We start from the raw sequence: 17,697 nt of genomic DNA on the forward strand, positions 1-17,697 counted from the left end.
AGGTGTTGAGAAGAATATGGGATCTCAATGAAGAAATTATTATGTTCCTTGAAGGATATTGACTGTGACTTTGTTACTAACATTTCTAATGAAGAGTGAAGACAGACTTCATGTTTTTCATCGCTAGTATCTCAATGGGTTGCTTTCACATGTAATGTATATACATCTTTCCAAACAAAACTTGTCCATTTCTCCAGAGAAGCAGGTGAAGACAGTTTTAATCATTTTCCTTTGCTGAAAGGTTTCTAGTAAAATGGTTGAAAAGTAAAAGAATTGTTAAATTTAAAATGCAAACTTTAAGACACAAAGATCTTGAAACCAGTTTTCAATATCCCCACTTCACCATTACAGAAGTACAAAGGCTGACTCAGCTCCAGACAAAATACCTGAAAGCAAATTATGACCTTTCACAGGAGTTTTATGGGTGCCAGAAGCTGTATTTCCACACTTATAAAAAAAAAATTAATGCTAAATTTGTACATTATTTGGGTCCACATAAATTGTGAACAAGCTGTAATTTGACAGCAGTCACAAGGATAACAACTAGTTAGCTAGTTCCACCACAGTTCCAGAACATTATGCACTAGTGTAAAATTAAATATTTTACATTAAGTACAAAGTACAACCGAATTGTTGTGATGAATTGCTGTGATGTAAAAAAGGCAATAACAAAATTTTTAAAAATATTCGTAAAATTGGTTTCAGAAATTTCTAAATCTTGTAATTCCTAAAGCAGTAGTGTAAAAAAAAGATGTAAATGTTTAATACAGTATACATGTATATTTTCTAAGTTGTAAATATATATACATATATATATATATACATACATATATATATAATTTATATGCAGCCCCCCCATTCCTAATTTTTTTTTTTTAATGCGGCCCTCGATTGAAAAAGGTTGCCCACCCCTGTTCTAGACATAATAAATCTGGAAATGAAGAAAATGAAAAGATAATTCAGTCCTAAAGATTTAAAGTACAAGAGCAAATTTGACTTCTTTAATGAAATTCTTTTTTATTTCATTAGTCGTTTTTTTTCATTATGAGTAAAAAAAAAAAAAGTGATTTAAGAATCCTATTAACTATTAATCAATTCTATTAATTATTACTATCAATAATCTAATTCATTTTGATAACCTATTCAGCCTATTGATATAAATAAAAGTCAAATAAAAAATTAGGCACAACAGATTAAACTTACAAAACTTAGCCTAATGACTGGTATAGCACTTGGCTTCTGAACCGAGATGTCTCAGGTTCAAATCTTGACAATGACTGGGATTTTGAATTGTGCTGGCCACATGACACCCTTTTTAACCATCAGCCAAAGAAACAAATGACCATTATCTGCTCTACTGATCAAAGGTCTGAAAGGGACACTTTTACTGTTTACATTACAGAGATGGTTTTGTCTAAGTCAGATGAGTAGAGTAGGTTACATTTTGGCCAAGTGGAATACTTGAAAACAAACCTAAATGTTATATTAGTATATTTGACTACCTCCAGTTGACAAGGCCTTGTATAAGTAACCTTTTGAGCAATGACATTGGTGTGAAGTTGAAGATAAACTCTTCCAAAAAAATACATTAATGGCACTTAGAGATACATTTTTAGAATCCCTCTTGACTTGTTAGCTTGCAAACTCTTCATGGGTGGGTGACTGGACTTGGATTTTGAAAAGAGCAATAAATAACTTTTCTAGATTTTATATTTTGGGGGGGGGGGGGGGGGGGGGGAAATCAACAACTAACTAATTACACAATGAAAAATCTTGTTTGACCATTATAATTTTTCAAAATATAATCATATTAAAATTTAATTTGGTCAATTTTAAACTTGCTTCACTGGGAATGGTACATGTACATTTTACATCTTATGTAGAAATTATCTGGACTCTTAATAGAAGAAATTGATTGTGAAGGCTCACTAGAAATACTCCTTGTAATATTGAAGCATTACAAGAAATAAATAGAATGAGATGTAAGTTCATATCTCCTTAAAGGAGAAATTGATTTAAAAAAAAAATTCTTTTATGTTACTAGTTTGCAGTATGTCAATTTACTTGCCCACTTATTGATTTGACAATGTATCTGCTGCCTTTATGCCACTCTGAAAGCTGTATGGGATTTTTCCACAAGACTTTGGAGGTAGAAATATGTTTAATATTTACAAAAATATACTGGTATACTTGATTAAATTTAAATTACCTTGAAATAAATCAAACAAAATCAATATGTTAAATACTAAGTTATTTCTTTATGGATTTAATTAAAAACAATATAATGACTAACCTAAGGTCAAGCATTGCTCAACTAAAGAGATGTCATTACAAAAATAACAAATAGACATTAAATGATAGAGCATTCTTTTTCTAAACCATAAGAAAAAAAAGCTTATTAAAAACAATTTATGAACAGCACTTATTGAGCATCCATTGGTTAAAAATATTTTCCAAGTAGAGATTTTTCATTAGGCCCTAGAACACAAGACACCAAAATGTTGCAATGTGTTTTTTTTTATTGTTACTCTTACTGGTAATAACTGGATTTTAAACATTTTTGTAGAATAGGATCATTAATATATGTATAAAATATATAAGGTAAAACAAATAAGTTAACAGTGTTTGGACATCAGCAATGGAAGAATAGGCAACTTGTATATATGTAAACAAAATAGATAGTTCATCTTTGATAAATATTTGGTATAGGTAGCGGAAAGATCTGCTATAGTCTTTTAGATTTGAATACACACTGAAGACAGCTTAGAATAAATAGTTTAGAAAGATAAAAGCAACATAAGATTTGTAAGCAATGTCTGTGTTACAAATGAGCTATTGTGTATACAACAAAAATAAACATTTTTCAATTTAAGTTTATTTACAAACCTTGCCAAGAAAAAAATATAAATAACAGATGTTAATAAGTTAATTATGTTGACTGTCTAATTATACCTGAGGCAAGTCCATGTTATTATGCAGCTATTTGATAGGACCAAGAGAAGCATTTTAAAATGACTTTATAGCTTTTTTTCTTCCCCTGTATTTTGTCCCTTAAAATCACAACTACTTTCCCCTTCAATGTTCGCTTTCTGTTGTCTGACTCAGAGTAAGGTCCATACATTCTTAAATGTTTTCCCAGAATTATTTTTGCATTCTATGCAAGCTCTGCTTTAATAAATTAAAATGAAATAGTCAACAACATCATCATCTGACCTTTGACTTTCATCATAGGGGTAGTTCGACCATTTTTCCCAGTCAGCAGCTGAAATATCAAGAGAGAGAGAGGTCCATTCTTTTATATTATTCAGCCAGCTTTTCTTTCGACAACCCTTTACTGTACCTTGAAGGATGACTTAAGACAGTGAGTCATGTCTAGCAATATGACCAAACCAGCTCAGCTTTCGTCAACATAACTAGCTGTAATTACAAAATGCTTTCAGAATAGTACAAGAGGTATCTTAAATCAACTTTTTTATCAGTAAGTGTGGTTCAAAGTATGACCAATATAGGTCTATAATTTAGATTTAAATTACACTAAACACACACAAAATCATGGAAAATATATATGAAACTGAAAATTATTTTAGATTTTATAAAACACAAGTTATATCATATAAGGAACTATTTTGTCTTGTATGAATAAAACAACACAACTTTATTGAATCAGTTATTGCGCATGTATTACTAGTATCGGTATCAGTTTACAATTCAGAATATAAAAAAATTAGAGTATGTTACTAGCTCAGTTTTATCTGAAACAGACATCCTGAAGTACGAGGTGACTCATTACAGGTATAAAAGGCTTATATTTTAAATTTTCTACATTGAATAATACATAAATTTACTATTTTGGTTATATTTAAAACTATAATGGCAGTGCAGAGAGGTGACAATAAGTAATATGTTCCAATTTGAATGTGGTTTATGACTCATGCACACATTTATCCACACACAAGATCAAGTAGCACAAGCACTTTTTAAACTAATTGCCTACAACAGATCTTGAGTACCAGTATATGTCTACACTTAGATTTAAAGCTATGTGTATGTAAAGAGAAGACAAGGGGTAGGTACTAAGCAGTGATACCACTGAGAAACAAGTCGTGTGGCTTCAAAGTGATTGCAACAAGGGGAAAAACTTAAGGACTGAACATTTTGTCAATTTTTCAGAAAAAAAAAAAAAAAAGATGAATCTACTAGTTAGCCATAGCATCAGTTCTCTAAAAATGCTTTACAAATAGCAAAAAAAAAAATTGTATTACTTTAATATGTTCTTTGACATGTTAAGAAGATAATCAGAGATAAATGACTATCTATGTACCGGTATAAGTATATGGAATTTTTAGATTATTACTTACTAGTCAATACAGTAGAATGTCGATTATGCAGATAAATTTGGAATGGGGTCTGTCTGGATAATCGAACGTCCAGATAACAGAATATGGAATATTAAAAACAGTCCATTTCACCAAAAATAAAAAGAAAATTTATAAATTGAAATAAAGGGGAAAAAGCACTATACATAGTAGCCTACCATTATTGAAATATTTTCTGATCTTGAGCAGCACATCAACAAGACCATTTAGATACTGCAAGGTAAAACAAAAAAGATGTCCAGATATTTGAAATTCCAGATAACTAACGTACAGATCAACGACATTCTACTGTACATCATTTTTTAAAAATTGCCTAAGATCAGTTACAAGAGTTTTGAATGTGCAATATTTGCATGAAAGTACAGACGATTAAATAAAAATGTTTAACCTTAGTATTAAGTGAATGAAGAAAGATACTTTTATACTCTTACACATTTTACACGTCTTCCTTAAACTATACAAAAGTCATGTTCCAGCTGTTTACAAATTAGGTATGGGGCAGTTACAAAAAGGTTTAGCCAAGTTGTTTAGCATTTCATTTAGTCATTGAAATTTTGATTTCATAGTGAATCTGGCTAGAAAGTATGGTCAAGACAACAGGAACTAACTAAATAAATTATCACAAGGGTGTTAATGTGAAGCAACTTAGGCAGCACACCACCAGCAGTGATTTAGAATGCTTCTATGGGATTATAATGTAATAAGCTCAAAGTTCATACTGGATTTAAACTTGCTTGTTGCTCAGTAATGTCACACTCAACTAAAACAAACTGTATAACATTAGACAAAAATTGAGTTAAAAAAACAACAACAAAAAAGATTTGTCTAAAATTAATAAATATAAAAACTAATTAATACATTTTGACATCATTGTAGGCAAACAAATCTAGAAAAATGTCACAAATACATTTATAAAATTGATTCAAAAATAAAAAAAATAATATAAAAAAATACAATTTGATCCCAACTTACTCTGAAACAATCACAAACAAATGCACAGGTATCAATAAAACAAGCAATGTTTACACCTTATATTATTATCTTATGTATAGATGTTATGTTCTTATCTTTTAATAAAAAACATATTATGCTGATTAAATAATCAGATGTGTTATTCTACATTTTTCAATTCCAACTTCTGGATTCTTGCATCAAAACAATCTTTTAAAAATGAATAGCTCCATTGCAATGTTACAATTTATCATAGTTGAGCAAACTTTGCTTATGTTGTTCTCACTTTATAGTTTACTGTGACAATATACTTTCAGAAGGTCCCTGTTCATATAAGATAACCACAACAGGAGAATACTGAGGTTGCTGTCAGGTCAAAATGTTCAAAGAGATTGAAAGTGACTTAATATAAAAATTAAAAAAAACTAATAAAATATTGGCATAAAAAGTAACTTTTTAGAACTGTAAAAGCCTAATCATAAGAATAACACATACAGCTTTGATGTAGAAACTACTAATTAATTGTCACTTTTCAACAATGACTTTTAACATAATTTCTCATCAGTTGTTTTTTTTAACAAATACCCAATGTTGTAAGGACAACCAAATTATTGAAAACTTTGAATAAATGTTTAGCCCTAAATTAACAAATGTTTACAGATGAAAGTTACAATACTGGTTAGGGTTAGACATAAATAGACTTCTAGTTAGCTGCTCTTGGCCTTGGCTCCATTTTCTGAAGTTCCATTCATAACTTTTTTTGTTCTGATGTCAACACTTGTTTTGGGTTTTAAATAGGCTTGGACATAGAAATTGGCAAACATGATCAGAAATATAATAGCATAGAATCCTATCCAATAGACAAAGATTTTTGGATAGTTGCATTCTATAAACAACAGTTGAGTGGAGTGGATTGTTACTGCAATAAACTGAATCTGAAAAATAAAACAAACATGAAAGCATTTATAAAATAAATTAATTAAAATCAGTAAAACTAGAGATTTATAACATATGAACCTGTTTTATATCCTTAACACTTAAGAATTAATGTAGAGCTTCCCTATTTTGTCACACATGGTCACGGGGCTGTGTAGGACAGATAAAAATTAATTTGGACTGGGAAGGTGATATTGTGGGAAACTGATGTCTTATTATAATTTTTAACATCAATTGGATTTTACAGATTCATTGGATTATCTTTCATTAAGATTGACCTTAAAAAGTGGATAGTGCATGTGAAAGCAGCTACACAACTTAACTTTAGAAGGCAAGATCCCCCAGTCTGCAAATGTTTGAAAACAAAGTTATAACTCTATAACTTACTTAGACCCAGACGCATTGGGTGGCAAGCTGTCTACATAGAGATCTGTCACCGACAATGTCTGCAGCCTCTTCCCCTCAATTTTATTTTTAATCTACAAATTACTTAAGAAGTTAAGGAACAATAAATAATTTTTATACCAAATCCTAAAACTTCAGGCAAGATGTTCAAATTCTTTGTTTATACTAACCATTTGCATGCTTGTCATGTATTTTTTCCACCATAAGTACTGCTGGAAAGCTGGGCCCAGTGCCGACAAGCCATAGTAGGTGTACATGACTAAATGAATGAAGGAATTTAATGTCGAGTGAAAGGTGCCAAATCCTCCTGTTAAAACAAAGACAAAAGTTATTCTAGACTGCAAAGAAACAATGAGCTCATGTAGTAGCCACTTGTTTTTATTACAAAATATAAACAAATGCCTTAAACTTGGACCTCAAACTATACAAGCTTATATTAGTAGAAATGTGGCATAAATTTATCATTATTTCATATGACTGCTAAACATTAATGAACAAAAAATGCTTTGCTAGTCCAGTGCAATAAGATAATAAATTTAGTTTAGAATACCTGGGACTAGCTTGACACCAAACCACCATGAGATTGGCATGATGCCATGATGAAACACGTGAAGAAATGAAACTTGATTGAACTTTTTCCTCAAGATGAAAAAAATCTATTCCAAAGGAAGGGAAATATTGAAAAGATTGGAATTTAAAAATTATTTTTTAAATACAAGAATCAAATCAATAAAAGTTACCATAATGGAAAATCTAATAAAAAGAAAAACTATTGTATTCAAGTAAAAAAAAAACAATTATTGAGTACTTACTGTGTCAAATAACTCAATAAATTTGGAAATGTAAAACAACCAGCAGACACTTGCCATCTAGCAAACAAAACAAAAGATGATTTACTTATTGACAAGTATAAAAAATCATCAGATTATACTACAGACCTAAACTTAAAAAAAATTGAATCAATAAAAAAAAACAACAATTACTAAATTAACTAGAGATAATTAATTATTTTGTTTGGTATCTTCAACAAGAGAAAGAAGTTGTACTTGACAGATGTGGTGGTATAAGTGCAATTAGCTCCCTTTATACTTTGTTTACACACATTTACCCAGATATCCCGTCATCTCCTCCCCCCACCCCCAACAAATGGTCCAGACAAGTAGTGGATCATAGTGCGTTGAGAAGCTAAAAACATGAAATTGAGCTAAACAAAAACAACTGGTAAAATATATTGCTAATCGCACAGATTTGTTATTGTTAGTATAGATCTATTACAGATTCAATTACACGCCTCATCCAAACTTATTGATACAATTACACTTAATATAAGCTTTGTTTTCAAAAAGGTATTTTAAAAATATTTCTCTAGTTTTTTTATGCACACTAGTGGATAAATCAAATTATATACTATACAACATTGGCTTATACTACTTGTAAGCTGATGAGTTGTGCAATCATAATAATTAGAATTAAAAACTTAAAAGAAATTTTTAATACTAAAACTTTGGGAACAAGAAACACTAATAGGGATAGATTAGGCTGATAAATTCATGTCAATTACTAAAGGGAGAAAGATTAAATTTAAATTAAATGATCAACACCATTTCATATGAACATAATAGCATGATAAACAAAAAAAAAGTAACTATATCAACACAAATGTACATATCCTACCCTCAAAGCCTGTGGTGAGTTAGAGTAATCCACTGGTTGACATCCCAAACTGTACCCAGCCAGCCAGCCACTCATTAAAAACTGGAGAAATCAAATGGCAATATAAAGACAATGAAATATTTGCACAAAATTATGTTCACACTATAATACTTGAATATAACCTTAGGCAGAAAATAAATGAAGTTTGAAATAATTATACTACATATTCTGAAACATACTAAAACAAGCAATGGTAAAAGACACATTCATGGATACATTTTCAATTCCAATACAGCAATCAAAGTTGTACAATACATATAGCAACATTCTTTAATTAAGTAGGGTCTACTACTTAAAAATATTAATTCTAATTTTGTAAAAGTTGAAAAAAAAATGCTATTGCTGTTGAAACAATAAATCTAAAATCGATTACTATAAAAAAAAAAAAATAAAAAGATAGATATATTTAAGAAATTATTTAAAGAAATAACTATTGGCAAAGTAAAGTAGCCTTGAATGTTAATTGAATGCAATGTAATACTGATTACAGAATTAAAGACATTCAGAGATGAGCTAACAGGTTAATAAAAGACTGATTGAACGCTTTTATTACCAAACAAAGTACTACTAAACACTATTAGGTAAATGTTAAGCAGCAAAGCTTCCATTTGCTTTAGAAGTCAAGTTTATAATCCAACTGTACAAAAATATGTCCATTGACTACAAGAAAAATCAGTCCATCTAAACAGAAAACTAAAAGGATTAACTAAAAGTAAGATGCTGATTTTTAAGCAAAGAAAATCAAAACTTGATTACAGAAATAATATTTTTAAACAGAAAACACAAAATTCCAGAAATTGACACAAGCATTAGTAACCTGTCCTGGAACCAAAGAGCGACAACTTTAAACACATTTTTCTATATATGAATTAACTAAAAATGTGTATTTATTTAAATCCATTTTTCCCCTTCCTCAATACTTCCAAAGAATTTCACTTAATATATCTATAGTGTAAATCTTCACAAGTTTCATTTCAATTATTTATTGACCCCGACTTTTTAATATTTTTTATTACATCAAAAACTAACTGGTTGCCGCAATGAAAGTCAGAATAAATAGGTAATAAAAATCTATCCCTAAATATTTAAAAAGCATGAAACATTTTGATGCACACACCTATATTTATTTTAAGATTTGTTATTGTTAAGATATTCAAATTAAATTAAGAAATGTTAACTTTAAATGAAATGTTCCTGTCATATACATACCTTCATTTAGTCAGCATGCTTGTTAAATTATTTTATTATCTACCTACTGTAAATATGAAAGTTTGTGATTACAGAAGATTGCTATTAAAATGTATTGCAATGAAGTATTGCAAATTATATCAATCTCTGTATAATTTTTTCTATTACTATTGAGTGCACCGTTTGTTTCACGTATAAATAATACCGGTAACTTACAAAAAAAAAAAAAAATCTTTGTTTTATGAAGTTTACTAACAGCAACCATAATTATTTTTAGTTTTCAAAAAAAAAAAAAAATCCTCAATGTCATCTATTAGGTGTTGATGCATTACTTGAAAAAACAAAATAAAAAAAAAATAAAAAAAACATCCTCATATTCAGTCAACCAATTTCTTAATGTTTAATCCTAAAATTTCCAAAGCTTGGCAGGCCAGTAAAAAAAGTGTTACATTTGGATCAATATAAAATATTTAAAAGCAAATAATTAGCACAAAAACAAATGCATTTAAACTAGCTTTGTTATTGACTTTTTTTTTTTCAAATCTCTTAACCCTCTGCCCATACTCTGTATGTATCAAACATTATGTGAATCCTGTATTTATTTAGAATTAAAGAGAGTTTTAGTTTAGACCTTAAAAAACCCAACTTACTCAACATTTGCGTCTTTTAAATACAAAAACATTGTTCAAGAAACAAGAATCTCTAATAGTTATGAAGATAGTATCATACAAGATGTGATGTACGTATATTAACCAAACATTTTCTTTCACACAGGTCAGAAAAAAAGAATTTTTAAATAAATAATTTCCTTTATGTTATTTCCTAGGATTTCATTTTCCTTCTGCTCTCACCCACATGAAACACAAAAATGAAACTATGGTTGTTTTTCTGTCAAGCTATACTTTGAACAATAATGAAAAATAATTTAAGGGAATATTCAAATGTAGAAGCACTAATGGGTCTGTTACAAGCAAAATTGAACTTTGACTTTAATGAGCACCCACTGCAAATAAAACTTGAATTATTTTCTTCCAGCACAAAAAAAAAAAAAAAAGGAAAAAAAAAGATAAATTACTTACACACTCAATGATGCCTAATAACATCAAATTTCATTTTAATTAATAAGTACAAGGAACTATTGCTAAACCTCGGTAAAAGAATGTTTGACATAAGATTAATGGCAATGTTAGCTACTTGATATTTTTGCCAAATAAACAATGTAGATATGCATGCACTTGAAAAAGATGTTATGGGTGATGGAGAAAGCATGGTGTATAATACCAAATAATCAATATCAATTTCTGTACACATGCACTCTTTTGTCTTTCACACTTAATCATTCAGTCAATAACAGATAAATACTTATACACTACTGATAAACTTTACTTCAGGATTTGTGTGAACACCAAATTACAACAATTAGTTATAGTCAACAACAAAATTTAAGAACGAAAAAAAAAAAAGAAATAATTGTATACAAATATGTTTTTAGTGCATATATTAAGAGTTTTTAGTGCATATATTAGTTAGAATGTCAACATTAAAAATTATTTACTTTAAATATATATATATAAATAATTTTTATAATCTCATTACAATGATTGAAAGGGTATTTTATAAATGATTTATATTAAAAAATAAAAAGGTAGAGAAATACAGAGATCTAGTTTAAAATGTGTTGTTTTGTTTTTTTCTGAGTATATTTTGGTTAATTTCATTTTGTTGAGCAAGATAACTTATTTTATAATAGCTTACTTCATAGAAAATGTATGTAGATAAGGCCACCATAGCTAAATTGTAGACAACTAGAAGATTCCGCAGTTCATATGCCTTGTGATTCTTCATAAGTGATGGTGATACCCAGACAAAGATGAAGTAACCAATGCATATGAGAAGACTTGGTATAGGGGACTGCATCATAAACCAGTTCTCAACCCTGGGGTCTGTGGAGCAATCAGACAAAATTAAGATAAATATGTTTATACAAGTAGACCGGAGGCGTAGCATATGCGCTATTTTGCAGGGCTGGCCTTAGGCCACTGCAACCTATGCGACTGCAGTGGTGGACCCCCCACTTTCATAGGTCCCATGCTAATTGTAGGTGTCAATTATTAAATTAAACCATTTTATAACTTATAACAGATTTCCTGCAGCCGCCTGATTTACCAAGAGCTAATGGAAATCTCCTGAAATTGTAAAATATACAAAAAAGTCCTGGAAATATCGGGAAATTATTAAAATCTTTTGAAAACTCATACAAATCTCCTGAAATTTATAGACAAAAATTGTCATTTTAGGGTGTCATTCATTATGGAATTCTACGTGAAAAAAGAACGGCATTATGCAATAACCGTACATGTGAAAGAAGCTTCTTGCGCCTCAAACTAATGAAGAATTACTTGAGGTCAACAATTCTCGTAGATAGATTGAAACATTTGGTAATTCTTGCTACCGAGCATGATCTTTGTAGGAAATAGAATTTGTAAGATATAATGTATGACTTCGCTACATGCAAGGCTCGTATCCATACCCAAACTTGGCCCCGCGAAATCCGTTTTGCATAGGGCCCCACAACGGTTGAACCAGCCCTGCTATTTAGTGACTGGTGAATACAGAGTAGATTACTTGTTCCCCCCCCCCCATTTTTCGCGCAAAAACTATGTGGGGTAGAAAAAAAAAAAAGAGTGATCTTTCCTTGACTTCTTGGTCATAACGGTTAAGTCCAGCCCTGCTATTTTGTGACGGGTGAATACTACTTGTTCTCCCCCCCCTTTTTTTCCGTAAGGTAACTCTAGCCCAACTTGCAGAAATAAAAGAGTGATCTTTTCTTTACTTGTTGTCCAAACTCTTGAGCCATGAAGAGAATTATATAAAATATATATATAGATTTTTTGTTGTTTTTTTATTGCATTTTAAATTGATAAATGTATAGCATTTCTATGTTAATACAAAGGAAAAAAATACCTGCATATTTGAAGATGTCGTTATACCCTTCAACTAGCTTTGTTAAAAGACTTTGATGCTCCATATTTCAATGACAAAAACTGAAACAAAAAAAGAAAAATAGTTTTGCATTAACATATAAAAAAACAAACATAAATTATCTTGTTAAAACACTATATGGACTGAAATTTTTCTATTGACAGAACTGCTCTTAGTCTTATTGTGCTAGAATCTGAACTAACATAATATATATTCAGTAAATTATAATAGGAAATGGCATTCATTGGGCGATTGGAACTACTTTGTATTTACTTTATTCCCACTAAGTGACTAATGAACCCAAGCACATGTAGTCTAGTGTAGTCGGAATTTGTGAGTTTCAATTTGTCATAGAATCTAGATCTATGTAAAAAAAAAAAAGATACTAGATATCTAGATTATAATAATTATAGTACTTTACATTGATCTATAATCTATATATATACTAGCATGTATATATATATATATATATACTATACGAAGTCTACTGTCTCTACTACTTTAGACGTTTCATCATAATGATCATATTCATATATGATAATATATTATATCATACTCTAAGTTAACTACTAAGTTATAACAAAGTAGAAAGTAAATCTAGCTAAGAGTAAAGAGTAGCTAGATTCACTAAAAGTACTAAGACGTGTAAGATTCTTAATAGTCAAGAGTCTAGTCTAAGGAGTTAAAACAAAGGAATTTCAATAAGAAATCTGCACCCGTATAGATTCTAGATGATAGAGCTAAATCAAATTTTTCTAATATCTAGTCTAGATATCTAGAAGGAGTCTCACAACTCTGAATGTTTTCAAGGAGGGAGATGTGATAGTAAATGTATGTGTTTTGAGTGGCTGTTAATGCAGCGTATGTGCCTGTGTATGAAATGACCAGTTGACCTTCATTGTACATGGTTGAGTGAACAGCAAAGAAAGTGTGTAAGTAAGGACTGTGTGTAAAAGTGGGTCAGATTGATAACAAGATGCTGAAGTAAAGGAGACGAAAGGGAGACTAGTTCTTTTAGTGTGGACCTATTACACTAGACTATGTACTATACGCACATAGACTTCTCAGTCTACTGTCTCTACTACTTTAGATACATTAAATACATCTCATCATATTCATATAGACTATATATATAGATCTATATTATTCTATATGATGATAATATGATCATAGTATATTATATGTAGAATCTATATTATATATATAATCATATATCATACTCTACTACTAATAATAGTAATATATTATAACTTAGAACTTGATATAGTAGATCTAGCTAAGAGTAAAGAGTAGCTAGATTCACTAAAAGTAAGTAAGTTGTAACTAAGACCTAAGACGTGTAAGATTCTTAACATTCTAGAGTCTAGTCTAATCTAATCACTAATCAAAGTCTAAGTCTGTCTATAAAGTCTAATGAGCTAAAGGAATTTCAAGAAATTTGGATAAATAGAGCTGTATTACTAGTATTAGAGTTTATTAGACTCATTAGAGCTAGCACTAGCAGCTAGATCTAATTTTTCTAATATAAATATCTAGTCTAGAGTCTAGAATATCTAGAACTAGAAGGAGTCTCACAAGTCTCAGATCTAAACTTTCTAAAGTGTCTAAACTCTAAACTTAAAGGGAAACTCCGATAGTTTTTCAAATTTGAGTTATTGACATATTTAAATTCTGCGTAAAAAGTTTTAATAGTAAACATTATATCATTTTTTTTTATTTAAATGCTTAGAAAATTTTATATTTAATAAATTAGTCAGTAAATTCTTGACATCTCAAAAAAAAAAACGGGATTCCTTGGGATTTTGTTTTAAGTTATTTCATGCGTCACTTCCCTAAACAATACTGAAAGAGAAACTTGATTTAACCAATCTTATTGCTTCATTCTTCAATCTTACAGTAGCTGTTAGACTTAGTGACCACCTAGTCCAGAGCTATGATACAGTTATATATATAAACATGTATAGATAGATCCAAAAGCATTAAGATAACCAACTCGAAAAAAAAAAAGTAACATTTTCATCTAAGCCTCTCCCTATCCCAAGAAGTAAATTATATATAAAAAGATCGTGTGTCTGAATGATTCGAACAAGCTGGTCAGTGTAAGGCTAGTCGAGACTACGTGTAGTTGGTCATGATAAGAAAACCAAGCGATAGTGTTTGTTGTGTGTTGAGTGGTCTGGCGAGAAAATACACACTGCTGTGATTAGTCAAGCATGTAATTTGTAAATCTACTTTTAATACGCATTTTTTTTGCTTACAAGATCCTAGATCTAACTGCATAGACCAAATATATTTCTTTTACGAGAATGTAAACTTTGCTGTATTGTCTCCTGTTATATAATAAGTAAATAGATTAAAAAACCTTTGTGACGTCACATAGAAACACAGTGAAAGTCTGACTGTTTTGGATGCGCAGGAAAATTACGTCGGAAAAACATCAATTACTAAGTTATTATTGCAAATAAAAAAAAAGAATATATTCATTATCTGTAAATCAAAACACATATTATATCAAAAATTGTCAAAACCATCGGAGTTTCCCTTTAAACGCTAGAAATCTAGATCTAGATCTAGTCTAGTATTGTCTAGATATCTACTAATAATCTAGAATGACTAGAAGTTGAAGTAGTAGAAGTAAGGAGTCTCACAAGTCTCAGATCTAAAGTGTCTAAACACTAGATCTAGAAGATGAGATCTCTTAGAGTCTAGTGACTAGTCTAGATCTAGAGTCTAGTACTGCGACTCGTACTCCTGCTCTACTTCTTCTCATCTACTTGATCTACTGACAATCTACTGACTACTGTCGTGCCGGGTAGACTATCGACAATTGGTTACTTCATTATACTTCATAGAATCTATATTGAACGCTTTAAAGAAAAAGTACTATTTTTTAGTTAAAATTATGGCTAAAATCAGATCTAGAGCTAATCTACATACTCATCGAAAGAAAATGTAGAGCTAAAAATTAAACAGATCTAGAATCTAGTCTATTAGATTCTAGTTTCCGTTTGTGTTTCTTGTAACCGTGAGGAATTTAGAGAATCTATCATTTAGATCTAATCAGGCCATAGGGTCAAGGGTTAGAATTAAAATGAATTAGAACTACACTATAAGAGTTAACGCCCTGACTTACAAAAATTATAATCTTTTTTAATGTCAGTGATAGATCTGGATCTATAGACTAACTAGTAACTAGATCTATCTTTTAGGATCAACTAGGCCTAGCAGGGGCCCAAGGAAATGCTCCTCAGCCTCAACGTGGCGCTCGGGTGGAAACGGTCGTTGGAGGAGACGATCAGGCCAATAGGGAAGCAAAACAGAATCCACTTTTGGGTGCCTAAGGACCGAGTTCATTGCACTGAAAAGACTCAGAAGAATGAAAGAAGGCCCCAACAAATATGCCACTATTCTATCCACACTTCGTACCTTAAGTCTTAAGGGGCCGTTTTTATGGAGTACACCTGCACGGCTGGTGTAGGCTACGTGGTACAGAAAAGGAATATCCATCACCCATCTCAGTGGCACTACAGCTCATGGAGCCCTGGCTAGATTCAGCACATATCTTTCTATTCAGATCTATCCTGTGCTTTTCGTGTCAATGCCCAGACTAAGCCACGGTATTATCGTAGACCTATTATATTTGTGTCCCTGCCTCAATTTTTGTTTGCTCCTATATTCTCTGACATTTTTTCGAGGTTACCTACTCAACTTAATTAATCTGTTTCTTTATTTCCGTCACTATGGAGAGGCCTTCATATATAGAACATGGGCGTAGCCCGGGGGGGGGGGTGAGCGAAATGAAATTTCCCCCCAGGGATATTATCGGAATTTAGTGACTGATTTTTAGCTTTGATTTTGTTTTTTTAGGTGAGATTTTAATACTAAACCATCACATTCCCCAGCACAACCAAGGCCTACCAGGGGGTTTTGAGTTAAAACCCCCTACCAAGGGGGTTTGAGTTTAAAACCCCCTACCAGGGTGGTTCGAGTTTAAAACCCCCTACCAGTTAAATCCCCCTCTTCTATAAAACAAAACAAAAAAAATGCGAACGACAATCCCCAAATTCCATGAGCACAGTTATGGAAGATTTTGATTTAAAAACCCCCTCCAAAATTTACGATAAACTTCAATGTAAAAAAAGCAAATTATACACTCAAAATTCTATGAGCGTAGCCAACGGGGTTTTGAGTTTACCCCCCCCCCTTCCCTTTCAGTGGGGTTTGAATCTAAAAAATACCTCTTCAATATAAAAAAAAGCAAATTACGCACTCAAAATTTTATGAGCGTAGCTAAATGGGTTTTGACTCAGTTTTGGGTTTAAACTCCGCTCTAGTGAAGTTTAAAGCTAAAAAATACCTCTTCAAATATATATATATATATATATATATATATATATATATATATATATATATATATATATATATATATATATATATATATATATATATAAGCAAATTACTCACTCTAAAATCTATGAGCGTAGCCAAAGGGGTTTTGATTTTAGGTAACCCCCCGCCAGCGGGGGTTTGAAGTTAAAAATATCTTCAGAGCAAGAAAAAAAGCAAATTACGCACTCAAAATGCGATGAGCGTTGCCAAAATGGGTTTTGAGTTTAAACCCCCCTTCAGAGGGGTTTGATGCCAAAAAAAAATACTTCTTCAATATAAAAAAGCAAAATACACACTAAAATTATTTGAGCGTAGCCAATCCAATTGATGGCTTTTTTTTTAAAGTTTAAAACCTCTCCAGATGGTTTTGAGTTTAAGATTCCCCTACAGAGAATTTTGAGGTGGAAAACCTCTATCTTCAATATTAGGCTATTCTAAAGCAAACTAGTCGTTACTAAATTCTATTACTGTAGAGATTTTTTAGTTTAAAACCCCCAACAAATGATTTTGACGGTAAAACTTCCCCTTTCGATATAAAATCTAAAGCAAACCACAGTCAATTATTTTCCAAGAGCGTATTCAAGAGAGGTTACACATTTCTACTAGTGGCGGGGCTCCATTAATAAAGTGCAGTGAATAGTCATCTGCCGAAATTGAAAACCTTTAATTAAATGTGGCTCAACAAAGATGGCTAAGACAGATTTTAGGAGTCAGTTATAGAGATCGGGTCTAAATAAAGGAAATCCTATGCCGAACT

The 17,697-nt window shown here is 30.9% G+C and overlaps 1 protein-coding gene across 2 annotated transcripts; it reads right to left on the reverse strand.

Annotated features, from left to right (window-relative positions):
- Positions 1–1,731: 1,731 nt before the first annotated feature.
- On the reverse strand, positions 1,732–15,810 carry LOC106064126 (elongation of very long chain fatty acids protein AAEL008004-like). Of its 2 annotated transcripts, none has more exons than XM_056029515.1 (8): positions 15,685–15,810; positions 12,534–12,613; positions 11,325–11,512; positions 8,343–8,423; positions 7,481–7,537; positions 7,219–7,324; positions 6,839–6,975; positions 1,732–6,262 (listed from the first exon to the last, which is right to left on the reverse strand). In XM_056029515.1, exons 2-8 carry the CDS (start codon positions 12,595–12,597, stop codon positions 6,035–6,037), a joined length of 861 nt encoding a protein of 286 aa, XP_055885490.1. In that variant the 5' UTR covers positions 12,598–12,613; positions 15,685–15,810; the 3' UTR covers positions 1,732–6,034. The 2 variants fall into 2 exon arrangements, with proteins under 2 accessions (XP_055885490.1, XP_013078081.2); XM_013222627.2 differs by lacking the exon at positions 15,685–15,810 and adding an exon at positions 15,489–15,627.
- Between the last annotated feature and the right edge of the window lie 1,887 nt (positions 15,811–17,697).

The sequence above is a fragment of the Biomphalaria glabrata genome, chromosome 5 (genome assembly GCF_947242115.1).
Source record: "Biomphalaria glabrata chromosome 5, xgBioGlab47.1, whole genome shotgun sequence".
NCBI lineage: Eukaryota > Metazoa > Mollusca > Gastropoda > Planorbidae > Biomphalaria > Biomphalaria glabrata.

Bases quoted from the DNA above. Each gene is read 5' to 3' on its own strand.
- LOC106064126 (XM_056029515.1), bottom strand. From the start codon at position 12,597: ATGGAGCATCAAAGTCTTTTAACAAAGCTAGTTGAAGGGTATAACGAC. The intron at 7,325-7,480 runs GTAAGTACTCAA...CCTTTGGAATAG, and splicing joins TTATTGAGTTATTTGACACA to ATTTTTTTCATCTTGAGGAA. The intron at 6,263-6,838 runs GTTAGTATAAAC...TTTATTTTTCAG, and splicing joins ACATGACAAGCATGCAAATG to ATTCAGTTTATTGCAGTAAC.